Source organism: Mytilus edulis, chromosome 3 (genome assembly GCF_963676685.1).
Source record: "Mytilus edulis chromosome 3, xbMytEdul2.2, whole genome shotgun sequence".
Classification (NCBI taxonomy): Eukaryota; Metazoa; Mollusca; class Bivalvia; order Mytilida; family Mytilidae; genus Mytilus; species Mytilus edulis.
Genome location: NC_092346.1, coordinates 106,789,217 through 106,812,908, shown reverse-complemented (window position 1 = coordinate 106,812,908; position 23,692 = coordinate 106,789,217). Strand labels below are relative to the sequence as shown.

The 23,692-nt window shown below is 34.6% G+C and overlaps 1 protein-coding gene across 1 annotated transcript; it reads right to left on the bottom strand.

Annotated features, from left to right (window-relative positions):
* Window positions 1–1,322: 1,322 nt before the first annotated feature.
* LOC139518131 (P2R1A-PPP2R2A-interacting phosphatase regulator 1-like) lies at window positions 1,323–22,858 on the bottom strand. The gene is made up of 9 exons (XM_071309821.1): window positions 22,365–22,858; window positions 21,231–21,327; window positions 16,944–17,032; window positions 13,751–13,802; window positions 11,952–12,074; window positions 7,363–7,454; window positions 6,201–6,250; window positions 3,658–3,769; window positions 1,323–1,863 (listed from the first exon to the last, which is right to left on the bottom strand). The coding sequence occupies exons 1-9, from the start codon at window positions 22,517–22,519 to the stop codon at window positions 1,590–1,592; spliced, it is 1,044 nt and encodes a 347-aa protein (XP_071165922.1). The 5' UTR covers window positions 22,520–22,858; the 3' UTR covers window positions 1,323–1,589.
* Window positions 22,859–23,692: the final 834 nt, after the last annotated feature.

Genomic DNA, 23,692 nt, shown 5'->3' with positions numbered 1-23,692 from the left:
ATCGCTATTTTAATAGTAAGGACTTTGACACATGTGGAAAGGGAATATTTTAAATATATCCCTTTTTAAGATGTGGACCAAAGAAAAAATTCTGTGTGATTCCAAGGAACAATTGAACTGTACAAGACAACTTTAAATAGGAAGTGAAATTCAGACCGTGAATATGATTCTGTAATATATACTAACTACTGCAAGATATTAGGTAAAGTCACAAGTCACAAGTCCCTACTAACAATAACAATTCTGTCTGATGAACCATACAAGATGCGGTGAAACCACTAACAAAAACAAAGTTCAATTTATAATGTGATTTTAATTGTGTGTTTTTTTTATAACCTATATTATCTGTACCAAGGACTTTTTATTAATCAAAATATATATATATATTGATTGTATAATTGTAAAGCTGAGTGACATTCTAACAAGGCCTATATGGATATTTAGCATGAAACAAACATGTGTCTATATGGATATTTAGCATGAAGAAAATGATTATTTATTTTGTATTGATCCCACACAGTGATAACTACATTATGTTACGTTTTTTATTACAGTTTGAAAAAGCTATTTTATAATACTTGTAGTTGAATGGTGTGACCTAATAAGATATATATGGGGTCAGTAAATCCCCATATGGAATTTACTGACCCTATATATATTGTATTAGGTAACAAATTTATCTCACTGGCTATCTTCACATGTGGTATTCAGACTAGCAAAGTGATTAAGGCTTCAATACTTATTATTAAGAACCTTCATCCATATGTCTGTTATACAAAAAGCAAATGCCATCAATACCAACTTGTTAGCTTTAAATTTGTTTTATGAATTTATTTCAATAGTCTATAGCTATTATCAATTTCCTTGTTTGTTGAAATCTTTCAGATTTTTTGCTTGTTTTGAAAGGTAAGTAACTCCTTACGAACACCATAAGGTAACTAACTCAATAGGGTAACTAACCCCATATTTTTAGGACACCCTATATCAAATATTTGAAGTCCCCACGAGTAGTCCTTAAACAAATCAAATCAAATATACTAACCCATATATATTGTATAACTGGTAACTGGCGCACTGTGCAACAATTTAATTTATTGACTATATCAATATAGTGGTCGATATTAAAAGTGATTTAGTTTCCATGTTAAGAACCTGCTTACACTAGTCTATACAAAGACAAATCCCAACAATTACATGGTTGCCTTTTTCATGACGTTATAATAGGAAATTTTGAAGGAAGCAAGAAAATTTGACCGCATAATCGAATTTTGACCAATGAAGAACTGAGACTAAAAAACTACACGTTCATTAAATAAAAATAAAATAAACCCTAACTCTAACCAGTAAAATAAAGATAAATTCTGTAAGAATTAGAGAAAAACAAATACACATCTTATAACAGTATCTTTCAATCTATGCTGTAAAATGTAACTGAAAATTGCATATAATGCATTCGGTGAGAAATTTAAATAAAAATTATATCATCTTATATAGATTTGAATGATTTTAACTGCACATAAAGATTTTTAACAATATTTACAAAAGGTTACTTTTGTGTCCATAGTAACTTTAACTAAGGACACTTGTTGTCATACTTGGGTGTGTTTGATTGGTTGAAATCCAGATGTGCTTGGACTGGCTGACAATGATATATTGGGATCAGAAATGTCTGTTATATCTGATGTCTCTGAATCTGTTGTCTGCATGTCTTGTGAGTCCCGTGAATCACGAGAGTCCTGCCCAAGTGGCATAAAAGTATACATGTTTGGCTGATGCTGGTATCGTAACCGGATATCTTGTGTATTATTTCCCTTTGGTACAGTCTGTTCTGGGCTACCATCTTCTAGACTACTCGATGATACACTGAAAGAGAAAACATGTCCATGGAATATGTGCATATGATAGGATTGTCAAAACAGAGCTGTATAAGAAATCTTTAATATATTGAGGATCTATGGATAACTTACCAATATCCCATAAAATCAATCTTAAGTACACATTCATTCAAACAAGAACATTGAGAAGTTGTAATTTTATATGCATAATAATTTTTCACACACTTACTTAAAACTCTGGAAATTATTGAGATAATTTGAATGATGCCATACTATATGAATGCATCATTTTATCTGTTTTTCAAAATTAACAATTTCTAATTTGAGCTTTCTAATGTGTTTTTTTCTTAAATTTTTTTGTTAATTTTTTGTTTTTTTTTCAATTTCTCTAATTTTTCTGCTATTTTCACATTCCCTGAACGTTTTGAGAAAAATATTTCTCCTCACTAGTGAAAAATCTGTTCTTGGTAAATGATTGGCTGAAATCTAATTTTGATGTTAAATTTTCTTGTTTTCTTCTAAATTTTCTTATTGTGAAGTCATGAAAAAAGGCGACCATGTCTGATGATGTCACATCAAAAGTACACAACTTTCCTATAATCTTTGAAAAGGTCGTATAAAAATCATAAGAGAAAGGGATTCCACCCCTGTAACTCGTGTATTACGATATTTCTCCACTCTAAACAGTTAAATTTTAATTATTTAAAAAGCTCGGCAAGCCTCATGCTTTAAATATTAAAATTTAACTGTCTCGAGTGGAGAAATATCGTAATACACTTGTTGCAGTTGTGGAATCTATATATGAGGGCTTCAAGGATGATTAGTTTCATAGCTAACTGTGTAAGCCTCTTTAAATAAAAAAATAATATTATTAATAGTATCATGCTACTCAATGACATATGGTATATCTTTGAATCAGAATTATCTGTCCTGTCGGATTTCCTTCAAGGGGCAGGAATTACGTAAAATTTGGACAAAATTCAAGATATGATTTTTGTGTAAAGATTGCACGAAATGCAATCAAAACCCTATGTTACTGACTAGATATATAAATCTTCCAGGGCTTATCACTATCTTTTTAATACACAAAATATAGTGCATTGATCATAACATTCTGTGCATCCTATCTGAACATTTTCTGAAAAATGTTATACATGCTGAGTCATGCTCAGATATTCAAGTCACAAAACAATGCTAAGCCTGTCAAGAAAATTACAAAACTTTTGAAAGGTGCAAGAATCTAATATATGTTCTAAAAATATAAATGATGTCATTGTTAATTTCATCTTTAAAAATTGGAGTTATCTTTCTTGTCCAGAATTGTAGTCGAATCAACTAAAACCAAAGCTTTATTGACAAAGCAATATTTCATTTTATTTTCCACAGACAAATTAACACAATCTTTACCGTTCAGTGCTTACAACCACTTTACTTTATATGTAAGTATTGATTAAAATAAAAATTTTAAAACAATATTTTGAAAAAAGCAGTCAGTTTGGCTCAAATTTGTCAAATAAGCTCAAAAACATCCCTGCTGTATAAGTCATTAATTCAACAACCTCATTGACTCCATATTTATGCAACCTCCAGTTTAACCTAGTATTAGCTAGAGATAGCTTACACATGTTCTAAAATTAATAATGGAAAAAGGGAATGTGTCAAAGAGACAAGAACCCAACCATAGAACAGACAGCTTCTTCAGCTACTAAAAGTAAAATAATGTCAACATTGAAAGTGAAACAAGAGTGAACCATTATTTCTTCAAGCCAGGGATGGACATGCATTACTTTATCTGGTGTGATTGGTCCTATATGTAACTTACCTGTGGTGGCTGTGGGCTAAGGGATGGACATGCATTACTTTATCTGGTGTGATTGGTCCTATATGAAACTTCTTGGCTGGACTTATATATCCATCTGAGGAATCATGATCCACTATAAATAAAAGAGATTATTGCGTATTGATAGAACTTTAGTATGTCTTTCTATATGAATGGGATTTTGAATAAATAAGCAAACTGTAAACCAATTTATTTTTGCAGATACTTTATTTGGCGTTTTACTTATTCTTGTTCACTTCGGGACTATTTAATTTCCCAATATTCTTATTTACTTAGTTTAGTTTAATAAGGTGAGATCCAAATTTTAAATGTTCCTGACGATTTATATTCGCATAATTTTTCTAATTGCGAAATTCGCGAAAATAAATTTTTCTGTAGATATAAAGATTTGGTTTTGAAGTTTGGTTGTACCTGTGAAATACTTATATCAAATGGGATAGCACATCCTCATTTTTACAGAAATGTTGTTTACCGTGCCCGGAAATTTAGAAATAATCCTGGTAAACTTATCGCTTCTTTACATAAACTTATTCTAAAAAGTTACCAATTCAACAATATAATAAGATCATTGAATATCGTTTTTATTGGTGAAAATATTGATTTTGATATCATTAAATTAAAAGCAAAACTAAATGTGTCTAGTATGTTATATACATATTCACATTCATAGTTCGTTCTTAAGTTGAACTGTTATACCACTGTCCCAGGTTAGGGGAGGGTTGGGATCCCTGTAACATGTTTAACCCCGCCACATTATGTATGTATGTGGAATTATCATTAACACAAGATTATGGCCTGCCTTGTATGATAATCAGTCACACATGATTATGGCCTGCCTTGTAGAATAATCATTCACACATGATTATGGCCTGCCTTGTAGAATTATCATTCACACAAGAGTATGGCCTGCCTTGTAGGATAATCATTCACACAAGATTATGGCCTGATTGTATGATTATCATTTTCACAAGATTATGGCCTGCCTTGTATGATTATCAGTCACACATGATTATGGCCTGCCTTGTAGAATAATCAGTCACACATGATTATGGCCTGCCTTGTAGAATTATCATTCACATAAGAGTATGGCCTGCCTTGTAGGATAATCATTCACATAAGAGTATGGCCTGCCTTGTAGGATAATCATTCACATAAGAGTATGGCCTGCCTTGTAGGATAATCATTCACATAAGATTATGGCCTGATTGTATGATTATCATTTTCACAAGATTATGGCCTCCCTTGTATGATTATCATTCACACAAGATTATGGCCTGATTGTAGGATTATCATTCACACAAGATTATGGCCTGATTGTAGAATAATCATTCACACAAGATTATGGCCTGCCTTGTAGGATTATCATTCACACAATATTATGGCCTGCCTGGTAGGATTACCATTCACACAAGATTATGGCCTGCCTTGTAGGATGTTCATTCACATAAGAGTATGATTAGACCGTTGGTTTTCCCGTTTGAATGGTTTTACACTAGTAATTTTGGGGCCCTTTATAGCTTGTTGTTCGGTGTGAGCTAAGGCTCCGTGTTGAAGGCCGTACTTTAACCTATAATGGTTTACTTTTTAAATTGTTATTTGTATGGAGAGTTGTCTCATTGGCACTCACACCACATCTTCCTATATCTATGGCCTGCCTTGTAGGATTATCATTCACACAATATTATGGCCTGCCTGGTAGGATTACCATTCACACAAGATTATGGCCTGCCTGGTAGGATTATCATTCACACAAGATTATGGCCTGCCTTGTAGAATTATCATTCACATAAGAGTATGACCTGCCTTGTAGGATTATCATTCACACAAGATTATGGCCTGCCTTGTAGGATTATCATTCTTACAAGATTATGGCCTGCCTTGTAGGATTATCATTCTTACAAGATTATAGTCTGCCTTGTTGGATTATCATTCACACAAGATTATGGCCTGCCTTGTAGGATTATCATTTACACAAGATTATGACCCGCCTTGTAGGATTATCATTCACACAAGATTATGGCTGGCCTTGTAGAATTATCATTTACACAAGATTATGGCCTGCCTTGTAGGATTATCATTCTTACAAGATTATAGTCTGTCTTGTAGGATTATCATTCACACAAGATTATGGCTGGCCTTGTAGAATTATCATTCACACAAGATTATGGCTGGCCTTGTAGAATTATCATTCACACAAGATTATGGCTGGCCTTGTAGAATTATCATTCACACAAGATTATGGCATGCCTTGTAGGATAGTTATGTGAACTTTAGGTCTACCAGTACCACAAATAAACGCATGATTGCCTAACTGAGATATGAGACCAAGTGTGGTGGTATAATTAGTTACCAAAGATACCAGGCTTATAATTTGATATGCTAGATGCATGTTTCGTCTACATAGGACTCATCAGTGACCCTTAGATCAAAATAGCTGGAATGCCAAATACTTCATGTTTTTGGGAACAGTTAATTTATAAAAATGACCACATAATTGATAATAGCTGACTTATACTATAACTTACATCTTCTTTTTCCAAGTGGACTTGGTCTAACTGCTATAGGACTCAAACTTCTGTAATGACAGGTTAATTCAAGATTGATTTGTTTATTGTGTTCATAATTAAATCAGGTTGCTGATTTTTTTTAATTTTTTCTTAATTGTTTCACATTTTGTCATATCAGGGCCTTTCATAGTAGACTATATGATATGAGTTTTGCTCTTGTTAAGGGCAGCCAAGTGACTTAGTTGATTAAATCTGCTTAATTGCAATCTGTTAAATAGTTGCCTCAATCATTACATCTTTCTTTGTTTTATAGTAGGATACAAAAGTGAAAATGAAACAATTTATTTTGCTGACTTTCTTTTATTCTCCTATTCCCAAACATTAAAATACGTACAATAGTATCTCTACCTCTTCAAGTTACCGGTCTACATTGTGACCTTTTCAAAATGTTTTAATACAATATCACAAATTGAAAATGTTAAACTGTGTAGTAGAAACAATTCATAACTTATATAAAATAATGGATCCATGGATAAACACACTGATTTATGTAGTAAAAGCTTGATGATAATGTGCTTTGTCTATATGCCTTTTTGTGTTTCTTTGTTACATATTAGTTTGTTTTATAGTGATTAAAATTATACACAATGTTGACTGCTGTACCCCTATTTTTGACATTTTTACCAATTATGTCTGTTTGTTTTGTTCACACATCAGTATCAAAATAATGGAATTTGATGTGACTGTCATACAAGTGAAAGGTATAGCTAGCTATAAAACCAGTTTATTCCACCATTTTCTTCAAAAGAAAATGCCTGTACCAAGTTAGGAATGAGACAGTTGTTAATCTTTTGGTTTTTTTGGTGTTTGAGCTTTTGATTTTGCCATTTGATTAGGGTCTTTTCGTTTTGAATTTTCTTCAGAGTTGAGTTTTTTTGTGATTTAACTATATACATAAACACTGATTTATGTATCAACAGCTTGCATATACACACACTGTATTATGTACTTGAAAGTCAACAAGTCTGATTGATTGTCAAAGTTCCACAATCTTTTTCTGATACTGATTTACATGGATGCTAGTAACATTCTTCTAGTGGTGGACAAAAGTACTCCTCTTTATTTTATCTAAATTATCTAAATGGTTGTTTCTTCATTTCTTAATGCATTTGTAACATACCTGATGAAATTTTTCCTTGTAGGACTTGGACTTGGGCTGGGTGTAAATGTGCTATTCACCACTGGCTTTTGCATTGATGGACTAAAACATTGCTAAAAAAAGTAAACTTTAAATATAAATAAGGCTCTAAGTAGTTTGTCACTGATAGGTTGTAGATGATTGTCACAAATAACAACCATAGTGACAACACTGAATAACTTTAGGATTTGATAAGCTATTTACTAATGTTAACAAGGCCAGTATAAGGTTCCTATACTTGATGTTTTCAGCACTGTAGATATGCCACTGTAACAGATTGAACCCAACCCACATGCTTCACTGTAGGTATGCCACTGTAACAAATTGAACCCAACCCACATGCTACACTGTAGGTATGCCACTGTAACAGATAGAACCCAACCCACATGCTTCACTGTAGGTATGCCACTCTAACAAATTGAACCAAACCCACATGCTACACTGTAGGTATGCCACTGTAACAAATTGAACCCAACCCACATGCTACACTGTAGGTATGCCTCTGTAACAGATTGAACCCAACCCACATATTACACTGTAGGTATGCCACTGTAACAGATTGAAACTAACCCACATGCTACACTGTAGGTATGCCACTGTAACAGATAGAACCCAACCCACATGCTACACTGTTGGTATGCCACTGTAACAGATAGAACCCAACCCACATACTACACTGTAGATATGCAACTGTTACAGATTGAACCCAACCCTGATGTTACACTGTAGGTATGCCACTGTAACAGATTGAACCCAACCCACATGCTACACTGTAGGTATGCCACTGTAACAGATTGAAACTAACCCACATGCTACACTGTAGATATGCCACTGTAACAGATTGAACCCAACCCTGATGTTACACTGTAGGTATGCCACTGTAACAGATTGAACCCAACCCTGATGTTACACTGTAGGTATGCCACTGTAACAGATTGAACCCAACCCACATGCTACACTGTAGATATGCCACTTTAATAGATAGAACCCAACCCTGATGTTACACTGTAGGTATGCCACTGTAACAGATTGAACCAAACCCTGATGTTACACTGTAGGTATGCCACTGTAACAGATTGAACCCAACCCACATGCTACACTGTAGATATGCCACTGTAACAGATTGAAACTAACCCACATGCTACACTATAGGTATGACACTGTAACAGCTTGAAACTAACCCACATGCTACACTGTAGATATGCCACTGTAACAGATTGAACCCAACCCACATGATACACTGTAGTTATGCCACTGTTACAGATTGAACCCAACCCATATTCTCCATTGTAGGTATGCCACTGTAACAGATTGAACCTAACTCATATGTTACACTGTAGGTATGCCACTGTAACAGATTGAAACTAACCCACATGCTACACTGTAGATATGCCACTGTAACAAATTGAACCCAACCCACATGATACACTGTAGATATGCCACTGTAACAGATTGAAACTAACCCATATGCTACACTGTAGATATGCTACTGTAACAGATTGAACCCAACCCACATGATACACTGTAGGTATGCCACTGTAACAGATTGAACCCAACCCACATGCTACACTGTAGGTATGCCACTGTAACAGATAGAACCCAACCCACATGCTACACTGTAGGTATGCCACTGTAACAGATTGAAACTAACCCACATGTTACACTGTAGATATGCCACTGTAACAGATTGAACCCAACCCACATGATACACTGTAGGTATGCCACTGTTACAGATAGAACCCAACCCACATGCTACACTGTTGGTATGCCACTGTAACAGATAGAACCCAACCCACATACTACACTGTAGATATGCAACTGTTACAGATTGAACCCAACCCTGATGTTACACTGTAGGTATGCCACTGTAACAGATTGAACCCAACCCACATGCTACACTGTAGGTATGCCACTGTAACAGATTGAAACTAACCCACATGCTACACTGTAGATATGCCAGTGTAACAGATTGAACCCAACCCTGATGTTACACTGTAGGTATGCCACTGTAACAGATTGAACCCAACCCACATGCTACACTGTAGATATGCCACTTTAATAGATAGAACCCAACCCTGATGTTACACTGTAGGTATGCCACTGTAACAGATTGAACCCAACCCTGATGTTACACTGTAGGTATGCCACTGTAACAGATTGAACCCAACCCACATGCTACACTGTAGATATGCCACTGTAACAGATTGAAACTAACCCACATGCTACACTATAGGTATGACACTGTAACAGCTTGAAACTAAGCCACATGCTACACTGTAGATATGCCACTGTAACAGATTGAACCCAACCCTGATGTTACACTGTAGGTATGCCACTGTAACAGATTGAACCAAACCCACATGCTACACTGTAGGTATGCCACTGTAACAGATAGAACCCAACCCACATGTTACACTGTAGGTATGCCACTGTAACAGATAGAACCCAACCCACATGCTACACTGTAGATATACCACTGTAACAGATAGAACCCAACCCACATGCTACACTGTAGATATGCCACTGTAACAGATTGAAACTAACCCACATGCTACACTGTAGATATGCCACTGTAACAGATTGAACCCAACCCACATGCTACACTGTAGATATGCAACTGTTACAGATTGAACCTAACCCCTATGTTACACTGTAGGTATGCCACTGTAACAGATTAAACCCAACCCATATTCTCCACTATAGGTATGCCACTGATAGAGATTGAACCCAACCTGATGTTACACTGTAGGTATGCCACTGTAACAGATTGGGCCCAACCCTGATGTAACTTTATAGGTACAATGTATGCCACTGTAACAGATTGAACCCAACCCATATGTTACATTGTAGATATGCCACTGTAACAGATTGAAACTAACCCACATGCTACACTGTAGATATGCCACTGTAACAGATTGAACCCAACCCACATGATACACTGTAGTTATGCCACTGTTACAGATTGAACCCAACCCATATTCTCCACTGTAGGTATGCCACTGTGACAGATTGAACCTAACCCATATGTGACACTGAAGGTATGCCACTGTAACAGATTGAAACTAACCCACATGCTACACTGTAGATATGCCACTGTAACAGATTGAACCCAATCCACATGATACACTGTAAATATGCCACTGTAAAAGATTGAAACTAACCCACATGCTACACTGTAGATATGCCACTGGAACAGATTGAACCCAACCCACATGATACACTGTAGATATGCCACTGTAACAGATTGAAACTAACCCACATGCTACACTGTAGATATGCCACTGTAACAGATTGAACCCAACCCACATGATACACTGTAGTTATGCCACTGTTACAGATTGAACCCAACCCATATTCTCCACTGTAGGTATGCCACTGTGACAGATTGAACCTAACCCATATGTGACACTGAAGGTATGCCACTGTAACAGATTGAAACTAACCCACATGCTACACTGTAGATATGCCACTGTAACAGATTGAACCCAATCCACATGATACACTGTAAATATGCCACTGTAAAAGATTGAAACTAACCCACATGCTACACTGTAGATATGCCACTGGAACAGATTGAACCCAACCCACATGATACACTGTAGATATGCCACTGTAACAGATTGAAACTAACCCACATGCTACACTGTAGATATGCCACTGTAACAGATTGAACCCAACCCACATATTACACTGTAGGTATGCCACTGTAACAGATTGAACCCAACCCACATGATACACTGAAGGTATGCCACTGTAACAGATTGAAACTAACCCACATGCTACACTGTAGATATGCCACTGTAACAGATTGAACCCAATCCACATGATACACTGTAAATATGCCACTGTAAAAGATTGAAACTAACCCACATGCTACACTGTAGATATGCCACTGGAACAGATTGAACCCAACCCACATGATACACTGTAGATATGCCACTGTAACAGATTGAAACTAACCCACATGCTACACTGTAGATATGATACTGGAACAGATTGAACCCAACCCACATGATACACTGAGGATATGCCACTGTTACAGATTGAACCCAACCCATATTCTCCACTGTAGGTATGCCACTGTAACAGATTGAACCTAACCCATATGTTACACTGTAGGTATGCCACTGTAACAGATTGAACCCAACCCACATGCTGCACTGTAGGTATGCCACTGGAACAGATTGAACCCAACCCACATGCTACACATTATATGTCCCTGTAACAGATTGAAACCAACCAGCATTCTCCACTGTAGGTATGCCACTGTAACAGATTGAACCTAACCCATATGTTACACTGTAGGTATGCCACTGGAACAGATAGAACCCAAACCACATGCTACACTGTAGATATGCAACTGTTACAGATTGAACCCAACCCACATGCTACACTGTAGATATGCCACTGGAACAGATTGAACCCAACCAACATGCTACACTGTAGGTATACCTCTGTAACATATTTAATGGAGTTGTTTATCTCTGTGTCATTTGGTCTCTTGTGGAGAGTTGTCTCATTTGCAATCATACCACATCTTTCTTTTTATATTCATAAAACAATAATCTTACCCTTCCTGGTCCAACTCTTGTTGGTGATGGGGCACTTGCTAGCATGTTAGGGGATGTAAAAATATGAAGAGTTTCACTAAAGGATCTTGGCCTCTTGTGTACCTCTGGCATCATGGGCTCATCCTGTAAAACAAAAAAAAATGTTTATGTACTTCTGACTACAGACAATGTTTAGACTCAGGAGTCAAAGATAATGTCTTTAAGAAGAATAAAAATCAATTTAAAATTTATTATTCCAATGGAAATTCATTACATAAAATCAGTGTTAAAGTGCAACATTTTCTCATTTGATAGAATCACTGTAAAATTACAATTACTTGACTATTGATCAAATCAATGTAAAATTACAATAACTTGACTTTTGATCAAATCAATGGAAACCTTTAATAAAAACAATAAACACACATGTTAAGACAAGACTCAAACATAGAACACACTATTTTCTTAATCTAAATCATTTGTTTTCTTGGAATGATTCACTCTCACCATGAAAAATCTTGTCTTAAGTCAATATTCCAGTTTTTTTGTCTTCATTAAAAAAAAGATATGCAGCTACCAAGGAAAAGTTGACATTTAAAGATTTTCTGTTTCTTGAACAATAGGAATTGCCATGGATATATTATTAAACAATTTAAAAAAAAAATTCTACACTTGCTAATCATTCCATGAGTTTTCTACAATTACAAAGAAGTTTTCTACAATTACAAAGAAGTTTTCTACAATTACAAAGAAGTTTTCTACACTTACCTAGGAGAAATCATTCCAAGAGTTGTCTACACTTACCAAGGATAATTCATTTGATGAGTTATCTACACTTACCTAGGAGAAATCATTCCATGAGTTGTCTACACTTACCAAGGAGAAATCATTCCATGAGTTGTCTACACTTACCAGGAGAAATCATTCCAAGAGTTGTCTACACTTACCAAGTAGAAATCATTCCATGAGTTTTCTACAGTTACCAGGGAGAAATCATTCCAAGAGTTTTCTACACTTACCAGGAGAAATCATTCCAAGAGTTGTCTACAGTTACCAAGGAGAAATCATTCCATGAGTTTTCTACAGTTACCCAGGAGAGGTTTTCTACACTGACCAAGGAGAGGTTTCTACACTTACCAAGGAGAAATCATTCCATGATATATCTACACTTACCCAGGAGAATTCATTTCATGAGTTTTTTACACTTACCAAGGAGAAATCATTCCATGAGTTTTTTACACTTACCCAGGAGAATTCATTTCATGAGTTTTTTACACTTACCAAGGAGAAATCATTCCATGAGTTTTTTACACTTACCCAGGAGAACTCATTTCATGAGTTTTTTACACTTACCAAGGAGAAATCATTCCATGAGTTTTTTACGCTTACCAAGGAGAAATCATTCCAAGAGTTGTCTACACTCACTAAGGAGAAATCATTCCATGAGGTTTCTACAATCACCTAGGTAAAATCATTCCATGAGTTTTCTACACCTACCAAAGAGAAATCATTCCATGAGTTGTCTACACTTACCAAGGAGAAATCATTCCAAGAGTTGTCTACACTCACTAAGGAGAAATCATTCCATGAGTTGTCTACACTCACTAAGGAGAAATCATTCCAAGAGTTGTCTACACTCACTTAGGAGAAATCATTCCAAGAGTTGTCTACACTTACCAGGAGAAATCATTCCATGAGTTGTGTACACTTACCAAGGAGAAATCATTCCAAGAGTTATCTACACTTACCAAGGTGAAATCATTCCATGAGTTTTCTACACTTACCAAGGAGTAATAATTCCTTGAGTTTTCTACACTTACCAAGGAGAAATCATTCCATGATGTTGACATTTTCAGCTGTGAACAAATATCTCTGCAAGAGAAATAAATTTACCTAACAAAACAACTTAACATTCCAAAGTCATAGGTAATGAATTCCATTATATCTGGTGTATTTTCTTTATTTATCTTCTTTGATTAAAGTGAGATGCAAAAGTTGGAAAAAAGAGCTTGTTAGTAATGAAAGGTTCAGATTGCATTCATTGAAATGGTAAAATTAGATATTGCAATGTATTAAGCATTGGAAGTCATTACATTTGCAGATATAAAATAAGAGAACTCCAATTCAAATATAACATTAATAATAGCATTATTGATATGTTTACATACTAGATTTATACATTAATATTATGCACAATATATGTAATTTTTCTTGTCAAGTATGGTGGTACACATCATTTTGTACCTGAATTATATGAGTATATATATCAAGTAGTATGTATAGACAATGTTGTGATCTAGGCAATATGTTTAGTGTATTTCAAAAGCAGTGATAAAATCTGTAAAATTGATAACTATCAAACCTGTTACATATGGGTTTTGATTGCATGAAGGGAATATACCCCAAAAAACAACTGTCAGACATTGCTAGTAATCATTTGTTAATTTATGTTTATCATTGTCATTTTGCTCAATTTCTTCTGCCACCTATTCTAATATGGAAGGGGTACTTGGACTTCTTTACAAGTGAGTTTTCCTGTGTGTGTGTTAATTCCACATAGACTAGAGGTATAGAGGAGGGTTGAGATATCACAAACTAGAGGCTCTTAAGAGCCTGTATCACTCATTTTGGTCTATGTGCACATTAAACAAAAGACACAGATGGATTAAGGACTTTTTAGCCATGGCGGCCATCTTGGTTGGTTGGCCTTGTCACCGCACACATTTTTAAACTAGATACCCCAACAATAATTTGGCCCAGTAGTTTCAGAGCAGAAGATTTTTGTAAAAGATTACAAAAATGTATGAAAAATTGGTAAAAAATGACTATAAAGGCCTAGGGCAATAACTCCTTAAGGGGTCAACTGACCATTTTGGTCATGTTGACTTATTTGTAGATCTTACTTTGCTGAACATTATTGCTGTTTACAGTTTATCTCTATCTATAATAATATTCAAGATAATAACAAACTAGAGGCTCACAAGAGCCTGTATCGCTCATCGATTCTACTTGGGTTTTTGAAATCATATAAAAAATATAAAATTTGGCTAAAAGTAACAACACTTGGCCAGCACCTCAAAAAGAAAGGAACATTCATGCTATGTTTGATTTCATTCAATTTAGTGGTTCTTTAGAAGAAGACTTTTGTATGCATTTCCCATAGGGTCCTATGTTAAACTAAGTCCCTCCACTGGCGACCATCTTGGATGTTGCAATGACAACAATGTAACAACACTTGGTCAGCATCTCATTAGGAACATTCATGCTATGTTTGGTTTCATTCCATTCTGTGGTTCACTAAAAGAAGACATTTCTATGTATTTTCCATAGGGTCCTATGTTAAACTAAGTCCCCTGCTGGCAGCCATCTTGGATGATGGATCAGCTACAAAGTAACAACACTTGGTCAGCATCTCATAAGGAACATTTATGCTATGTTTGGTTTCATTCCATTCATTGGTTCTCTATAAGAAGAAACTTGTATGTATTTCCCTTAGGGTCCTATGTTAAATTAAGTCCCCCCCCCTGGTGGCCATCTTGGACGTTGGAAAGGCGACAAAGTAACAACTATTGGTCAGTATCTCATTAGGAACATTCATGCTATGTTTGGTTTCATTCCATTCAGTGGTTCACTAAAAGAAGACATTTGTATGCATTTCCCTTTGGGTCCTATGTTAAACTAAGTCCCCCGCTGGAAGCCATCTTGGATGATGGATTGGCTACAAAGTAACAACACTTGGTCAGCACCTCATAAGGAGCATTCATGCCATGTTTGGTTTCATTCCATTCAGTGGTTCTCTAAAAGAAGTCATTTGTATGCATTTCCCATAGCATGCATAGGGTTCTATGTTAAACTAAGTCCCCCGCTGGCGGCCATATTGGATAACTGATCGGCTACAAAATAACAACACTTGGTCAGCACCTCATAAGGCACATTCATGCCATGTTTGGTTTCATTCCATTCTGTGGTTCTCTAAAAGAAGTCATTTGTATGCATTTCCGATAGGGTCCTATGTTAAACTAAGTCCTCCGCTGGTGGCCATCTTGGATGATGGATCGGCTACAAAGTAACAACACTTGGTCAGCACCTCATAAGGAACATTCATGCCATGTTTGGTTTCATTCCATTCACTGGTTCTCTAGAAGAAGTTCAAAATGTGAAAAGATAACGACGACGACGGACGCCAAGTGATGAGAAAAGCTCACTAGGCCCTTCGAGCCAGGTGAGCAAAAACGGCAAAATTTCCTTGAAATTGACAATTCAGGGGCAGCAACCCAAGAACCAGTTGTCTGATTCGTCTGAAAATTTCAGGGCAAATAGATCTTGACTTGGTAAACAATTTAACCCCCATGTCAGATTTGCTCTAAATGCTTTGAATTCAGAGTTATAAGCCAAAATCTACATTTTACCCCTATGTTCTATTTTTAGCCATGGCGGCCATCTTAGTTGGTTGGCCGGGTCACCGGACACATTTTTTAAACTAGATACCCCAATGATGATAGTGGCCAAGTTTAGGTAAATATTGGACCAGTAGTTTCAGAAGAGAAGATTTTTGTAAAAGTTAACGACGACGGACGCCAAGTGATGAGAAAAGCTCACTTGGACTTTTAGTTGTGTTTTTTCACTTTTGATTCATCTGTATGTTTTGGAGTTTAGTGTGGCATTCATTTCGACAAAACCAGAGGATCCCGAAAATTCTTTAAAAGAAAGGTAGTAGAATGGAGTGTTTTCTGATCCTTAGTAACCAAACTTGGACAGAGGATCTGTATTTTAATCTCATGATATTTCAAAAAGCTGTCTTTCTATAAAAAAAACTTTGTCCATTTGAACAATCTGCCTAACATCTTTATTTAGAGCTGTCCCAAAAATAAAAGTAACATCGCAACCAGTTATTTTTTCTTTCCAAACCACAAAAAATAGTCATGAAATATAAGCTAAAGCAGTTGATATTTTAACATAGCAACAAATTGCTTCTGATAAAGATTTTATGTTTGGAGGCTATGATTATTTTACCTTTCTTGTTCTTTTTCTTTTTCTGCAACTGTTACAAAACTCTCTTCTCTTTTAATTTCATTCACTCTGTTTGGTATTTTAACAGGTGCCTGCAACACATATAAAATTAAAGGAATTTCAAAGAGTTCTCCGGTATAGTTTAGAAATATCCATCCTGTAATGAATACCCATGCTAATAAAAAAAATCAAATTATAGATTGGTGGCCTTCGGCTGTTGTCTCTTTGACACATTCCCCATTATCATTCTCAAATTTATTCTTCATTTAATTTTCATTCAATTTTTTTTTTTAATATTGAATAAATTCCAATAATTATAATTGTCTTATATAAACATGTGACATTTTAGTATTTTCTATGTCAATTTAATGTAATTCAAATTTAACAAATCAATGTGACTGTTATTGAATAGTCAGGAAACACAAGAAATGTTTACTGTAGTTAACTATTACTGACACACTTCAAAGGTAATTATAGCAATAAATTTCATAGTGTTGGGAGAAACAACACCAAATGCATGACCAAGGTTACAAACAATCAAGGAGTTTTAGGGAGGAATCACTCCAAGTTTCTCCAAATTTTCTCCAAAGATGAGAGTTGCTGGAGTTTCTTGGTGTGATGCCAAGTTTTTACACGTGACAGTGTTTGAAGTTTGAGAATTAGTACTCTGTGTATACTGTCCAATGTATAATGATACTTTCAAATCAAATATTACATAGACAGAAATATACATGTGTCTACTAGAACAAATCAAAATTGCACAAATTCTTTCCTTATTAAAAGCAGACAAATTCTAACTACAATCATGAAAATATGAAGGAAAATCCTAATTATGTTCACTAATATTGGACAAATAAAGGAAGCATAGCATATGTATTGAACAGACAAATTGCTAATCCTATATGAAAATATCCTATTTACATTGCATGTTCACTAATATTGGTCAAATAACAGAAAGCATATCATATATATGTAAAATTATGTAATGAATAGACAAGCTCCTACACCTATATGAAAAGATCCTATTTTATACATTGTATGTATAAAAAAGAAGATGTAGTATCCTATTTACATTGTATGTTCACTAATGTCGGTCAACTAAAGTCCTGAAGCCTATCATATGCATTTAACAGAAACGTTCCTACTCTTATATGAAAAATCCTATTTAAATTTTATGTTCATTAATATTGGTTAAACTAAGGAAGCATATCATTATATAAATAACAATAGCTGAGAGGGTGATAGAGCAGACTGTTACCCCAAGAAAACATTGTCAACCACGGTAGGAGCCAAGGTTGACAATGCTTTTTCGAGGGGTACCAATCTGCTCTATCACCCTTTTAGCTATGTGTTATCTAATTTATTATACTGAATGTCCTATCATTATTGTGTTTTAATTTTATTTTAAAAGTATTTTCAATGATGTCACGTGCATAACAACTTACACCGTAACGGGTATTAGAATAAACAACAAAGGTTAAGGAAGATGTGTTGTTTTTTTTATTTTGACAGTCAAATAATTAAATCTGAGTCAAAATGTAGAACTTCAGCATTTTATTTAATAACTTGATGTAAATTCAATCCATTTGTCTTTAGGAACAACATCAAAAGTTCAATGTAGGATAAAAAAAACTTAATTCACATAGTTTTTTCACTGACACCCCCATCCCCCTCTTAACTTAAGTTGGGAAAAATTGATTCACCAATAGGGATATATGTAACAAGAGGCTGTCACAACGACAGCAAACCGGATTTATTTACATTTATTTGTGTCCTGGCAATATCACAAGAACCATTACTGATGAATGGTGAAAGTGAAAATCATCAATATCAAATTTGACCTCCATTTTGTCATCAGTATCAACATTTTGAAATAATAATATTTGAAAAGCTTAGATTGAATGGTTCATGAGTAAATGCAACAACGTGAATGGAAATGCCATTTTACAATCTTTCAAGAACCATAACTCCTGAACAGTAAAAGTCAAAATCGTCATTATGGAACTTGACCTCTATTTTGTCATCAGTAACAACATATTAAAATTTCAAAAGCTTTGGTTGAATGGTTCATGAGAAAATGCACGGACACGACGGGAAACGCCATTTTTCAATCTTTCAAGAACCATAACTCCTGAACGGTAAAAGTGAAATCGTCATTATTTAACTTGGCCTCCATTTTGTCATCAGTAACAGCATTTTAAAATTTCGGAAGCTTTGGTAGAACAGTTCATGCATAAATGCATGGACACGACTGGAAACTCCATTTTTCAATCTTTCAAGAACCATAACTCCTGAGCGGTAAAAGTCAAAATCGTCATTATTGAACTTGACCTCCATTCTGTCATCAGTAACAACATATTAAAATTTGGGAAGCTTTAGTAGAACAGTTCATGAGTAAATGCACGGACACGACTGAAAACTCCATTTTTCAATCTTTCAAGAACCATAACTCCTGAACGGTAAAAGTCAAAATCGCCATTATTTAACTTGACCTCCATATAGTTGTTAGTAATAACATATTAAAATTTTAAAAGCTTTGGTTGACCGGTTCACGAGTTAATGCACATACAACATTTGATTGCCGCCTTTCAAGAACCATAACTCCTGAACGGTAAAAGTCAAAATCGTCATTATTGAACTTGACCTTCGTATAGTTGTCAGTAATAACATATTAAAATTTTAAAAGCTTTGGTTGAACGGTTCATGAGTTAATGCACGGACAACATTTGATTGCCGCCCGCCCACCCGCCCGCCCGCCCGACCGCCCGCCCGCCCGCCCGCCGTACATCCCCAAATCAATAACCGACATTTTTGTCACAAAAATCCGGTTAAAAATTGATTTTATATACTTGTAGCATTTTAACCCCCTACCCCCAAACTATTTGATTTAAGTTTTTTATCCTACATCGATCTTTTGATGTCGTCCCTTAAATATTGATTTTTGATTGGTCTGGACGAGAGGGTAACATTCAAAAAAATTGTCACCCTCTCAGCCATGTGATAGAGTAAATTAACATCCTTGTTTTCTAAAGCCAATCAAAATATGGCATTTTAATGTGAAGTATAATAAATGTATTTGTTTAATAAATTTGTTTTGACTTGGGTGGAATATACCATTTAATAAATGTACGATACCATTTAATAAATGGACAATACCATTCAATAAATGGACTTTACCATTTAGTAAATGGACTATACCATTTAATAGATTGACGATACCATTTAATAAATTGACTTTACCATTTAGCAAACGCACTATACTATAGTGCCTAACAAGATTTTGTGAGGTAGACGAAATTGACTTTAAAACGATCGTATTGACTTTTGATGTGCAGAAATAGGCAGATCGGACATATTTTGACTTTAGTTACTTACTTCTTAAGTTTGGGATTAATTGTAATCAACATATTCCAATGAGACTGAAAAATGCTTTTTTTATTATGATAAATACTAATTTTACCTGCCGTAGTCGTGCGTAAAATATATTTCGGTATTTCTCTTACGAAAATGACTTGTTTAATGGAACAAAACGTATTATTTGTAAACTTTCTTTTTACTCTTCACAATAGGCTTTTAAAAAATAACCTTTCAACTGTATATTCCGAAAATTTTGTGAAAATCGAATAAGTGGCAATTCTTACCTTTCATACCTTAACTTTCATTGATAAAACATAATATTGACTCGTCCAGTGTCCAGTTTGAAGGTCATTTTAGTTACCGTACACATTCATGCACGTTTTAATTAATCAATAGTCATGTATAAAAAGCATAAACAAGTTTGAAGGTAAACTAATAACAACTTAATCCAATCAAATTGCCTACGATTCAATAACAATGACCAGTCCACATCATAAAAATGTATAGGGGTAAACTGGGTAGGGAGAAAATGTCAGATATATTAAGTTCATTATTTTGCAATAACGAGTAAAAATTTGTTAACCAATAGATTTGTTATAATTTCATAAACATGTCGTTATGTATTGGTATAGTTTTTGGATCTTTCATTAGCGTATTTAAGGCTGTAGAAAGTTTGGCCTTCAAAAGTCAACATAATCATTGACTTTATATAGAAAATTCGCCTTTTTAAAACATTGAATGTTTCACAAATAATACGCGACAACAAAGCAAAATCATTTCTTAAAACATTGCAAAAAAAATAATTCTGATTGATGCAGTGGTATTGTCATAAATTGCACTGGAGTGAACAGTGGTACATCAAACGTCGAATTCCCTCACACAATGTTATCACACACTATAGACCAATACTATAAAGTAACTACCAATACTTACAGCTATTGGAGAATTGAGAGACAGTGAACTAGAACTGAATCTTCTTATCCGTGAAGTATCACCAGCTTGTCTAAAGGTCTGTGTATGACTATGATGACTAAAACAGAAATAATTTTAACATTGTAATATAGTCACATGAACAAAAATACTATAATGAACTGACATGAACAAACACTAATGAACTGACATGAACAGATACACTTAATATACTGACATGAACAGATACACTTAATATACTGACATGAACAGATGCATACACTAAAGATGATAAATACAACAAACATACACCAAAAACCTTATCTTATCCATAATCATTGTTTTCTAATATATTTATTTTCTCTGAAACTATGTTATGATTTATGAGAGTATATAAAAATTCTTCCTTAAGGTTAATTAAGAGACATAACAAATGGATACATGGTTGTATTTACTCATCAAAAACTACTTCCAAGGAACAGAATAACCTTGGCAGTTTGAAAAGTTTTAATGCCTGGCATACACTAGTTAAATATGTATGTTAAATGCATTTTATCTTTCTGAAACACAAAATGCATGTAACTTTAATATATTCAGTGGATGCCGGGCTTTAAAACTTATCAAACTGCATAGGTTATTCTGTATACAGAGTAGTTTAAAATTGTAAATACAGCCATTCATGTATATGTATTTGTTCATTTGTTAAGATGTATTTTGTCCTAACCGATTCCTCGCTATTACCTTAGCGTATTTTGCCACGGCATTTGTGGGGCATCCAGGTGACCTTGTTCTATTTTATGTATATCATGCATATATAGTTTTGCACTTTTTTATACTTTGAGGACTGAGCGAATCAGGTGAGTGTGTGAGTTTAGTATGTTTTATTTTATTGCATTGTATTATGTTTGGGGAAGGTTAACTTTCTGGTAATAAGACCCGTCAAAGGAAATTGAGTAGGCAAATGCTCACATTAATCTGTACCGATACAGCTTCAAATGTCATTCTTTATACGCCATAACTCATGGTGGTGCTCCTATTTAAAGGAGGCTCATACGGAAACGAGACAAGAAGATGAACCTTAAAATAGCATTTCAAGGCCCCAAGAATTATTTTCTTCATAAAAAATTACATATATGAATACCAAAAATGACTAATAACCTGATCTCTTGTGGACTTTGTGTAGTGTTCACTAAAACATTTATCATCGGTGCACTGTTTGATCGCTTTAAGTTTGTGTTTCCTTGTCCATGTGAATGACTTACAGGAAGGTCCACTTCCATACTATTTTCTCGTTCTATAGACATAATGTTCATTTAATTGTTCGTAGTTAATTCAACAATTGCACGATACTGTGAATGACGAAATCACATTTGAAGAAATAACCAAATATTTTAAAGTAAAATAAACATAAACAAGGTCATATTTTTGCACAAAATTAAATTTTTACGTCCTGACATCCTCAGTTCATGTCTTGTTTACAATAAATAGTTATATATTTGTTTAAACTTAGTCCACGGTATTCGCTATAAGACAAGGAGGATGCAAGCATTGTGACATGTTGGAGAAATCTTTCAGTTTCATGAACGAGCTGAATTTAGTCTACATATTTGATTTATATCGTTCCATGAACCATCTGTTCCGAAACTGCCAATGCAAGTCGGTTTCTGATTGGTCGAAGGTTATTGGACGTAAAACTCTATTTTTAGCCAAATGTCGACAGCTTTTAGAGAAATTCAGCTGTAATTGGCTTATTTAAATGCTATAGCTCATTCTCTCTTCATGTAATTGCTATACTGGGTTAAAGTGAAATAACATAAATTTACAAAAGAGTAACTAATCAGATTCGGCGTTACAAATGAAGTAAATAAATTTTGGACTAATACGGAAAAACTTCAATATTCCGTAACTTGAATGACGAGTACAAATAATAGCTTTACTAAAAAGATGCCTGTCTAATAGCTGATGATCTGAAATTTTTTTTCATACTTTTATTTTTAGTAAAAAAAATAACTTTGGCATGGCTTTTTTGCAGAAAAGTGCAGGGAAGAGCAATGCGTTTTGTATACGAGGATTAAAGCAGCTCCTATGAGGACATTTTTACATATAACGCTATGGTGCCCTCCTTGCAAGTGCATGATTCGACCTCATTAAATCCGTGTTTATGTGAACATCAATTTAACCCCTTAGCTAGAGATTGATAAAGCAAGCACTGTGCGTGTTCGGCTGTTGGAAACGAATGTCAACATTGAAAGTGAAACAAAGTTCAAAGGTGAATCGTCTGATTGACTGAATCGATCCACAAAAAAATCATTCTTATACAGGTAAAAACGACGATTAAAATGTATTTTTAGTCTGAACCATACTTCACAGTCTGAATGTGTACTTGACCAGTACCAATTTTATCTATTTATTTAATTTTATCCCTTTTTGATATAAGTTATATATAATATATTTTTTTTATCCTAAATATAATCAGAGATATATTT

Bases quoted from the DNA above. Each gene is read 5' to 3' on its own strand.
- LOC139518131 (XM_071309821.1), bottom strand. From the start codon at position 22,519: ATGAACATTATGTCTATAGAACGAGAAAATAGTATGGAAGTGGACCTT. The intron at 12,075-13,750 runs GTAAGTGTAGAA...TTTGTTTTACAG, and splicing joins CATGGAATGATTTCTCCTTG to GATGAGCCCATGATGCCAGA. The intron at 7,455-11,951 runs GTAAGATTATTG...TACTTTTTTTAG, and splicing joins CAAGAGTTGGACCAGGAAGG to CAATGTTTTAGTCCATCAAT.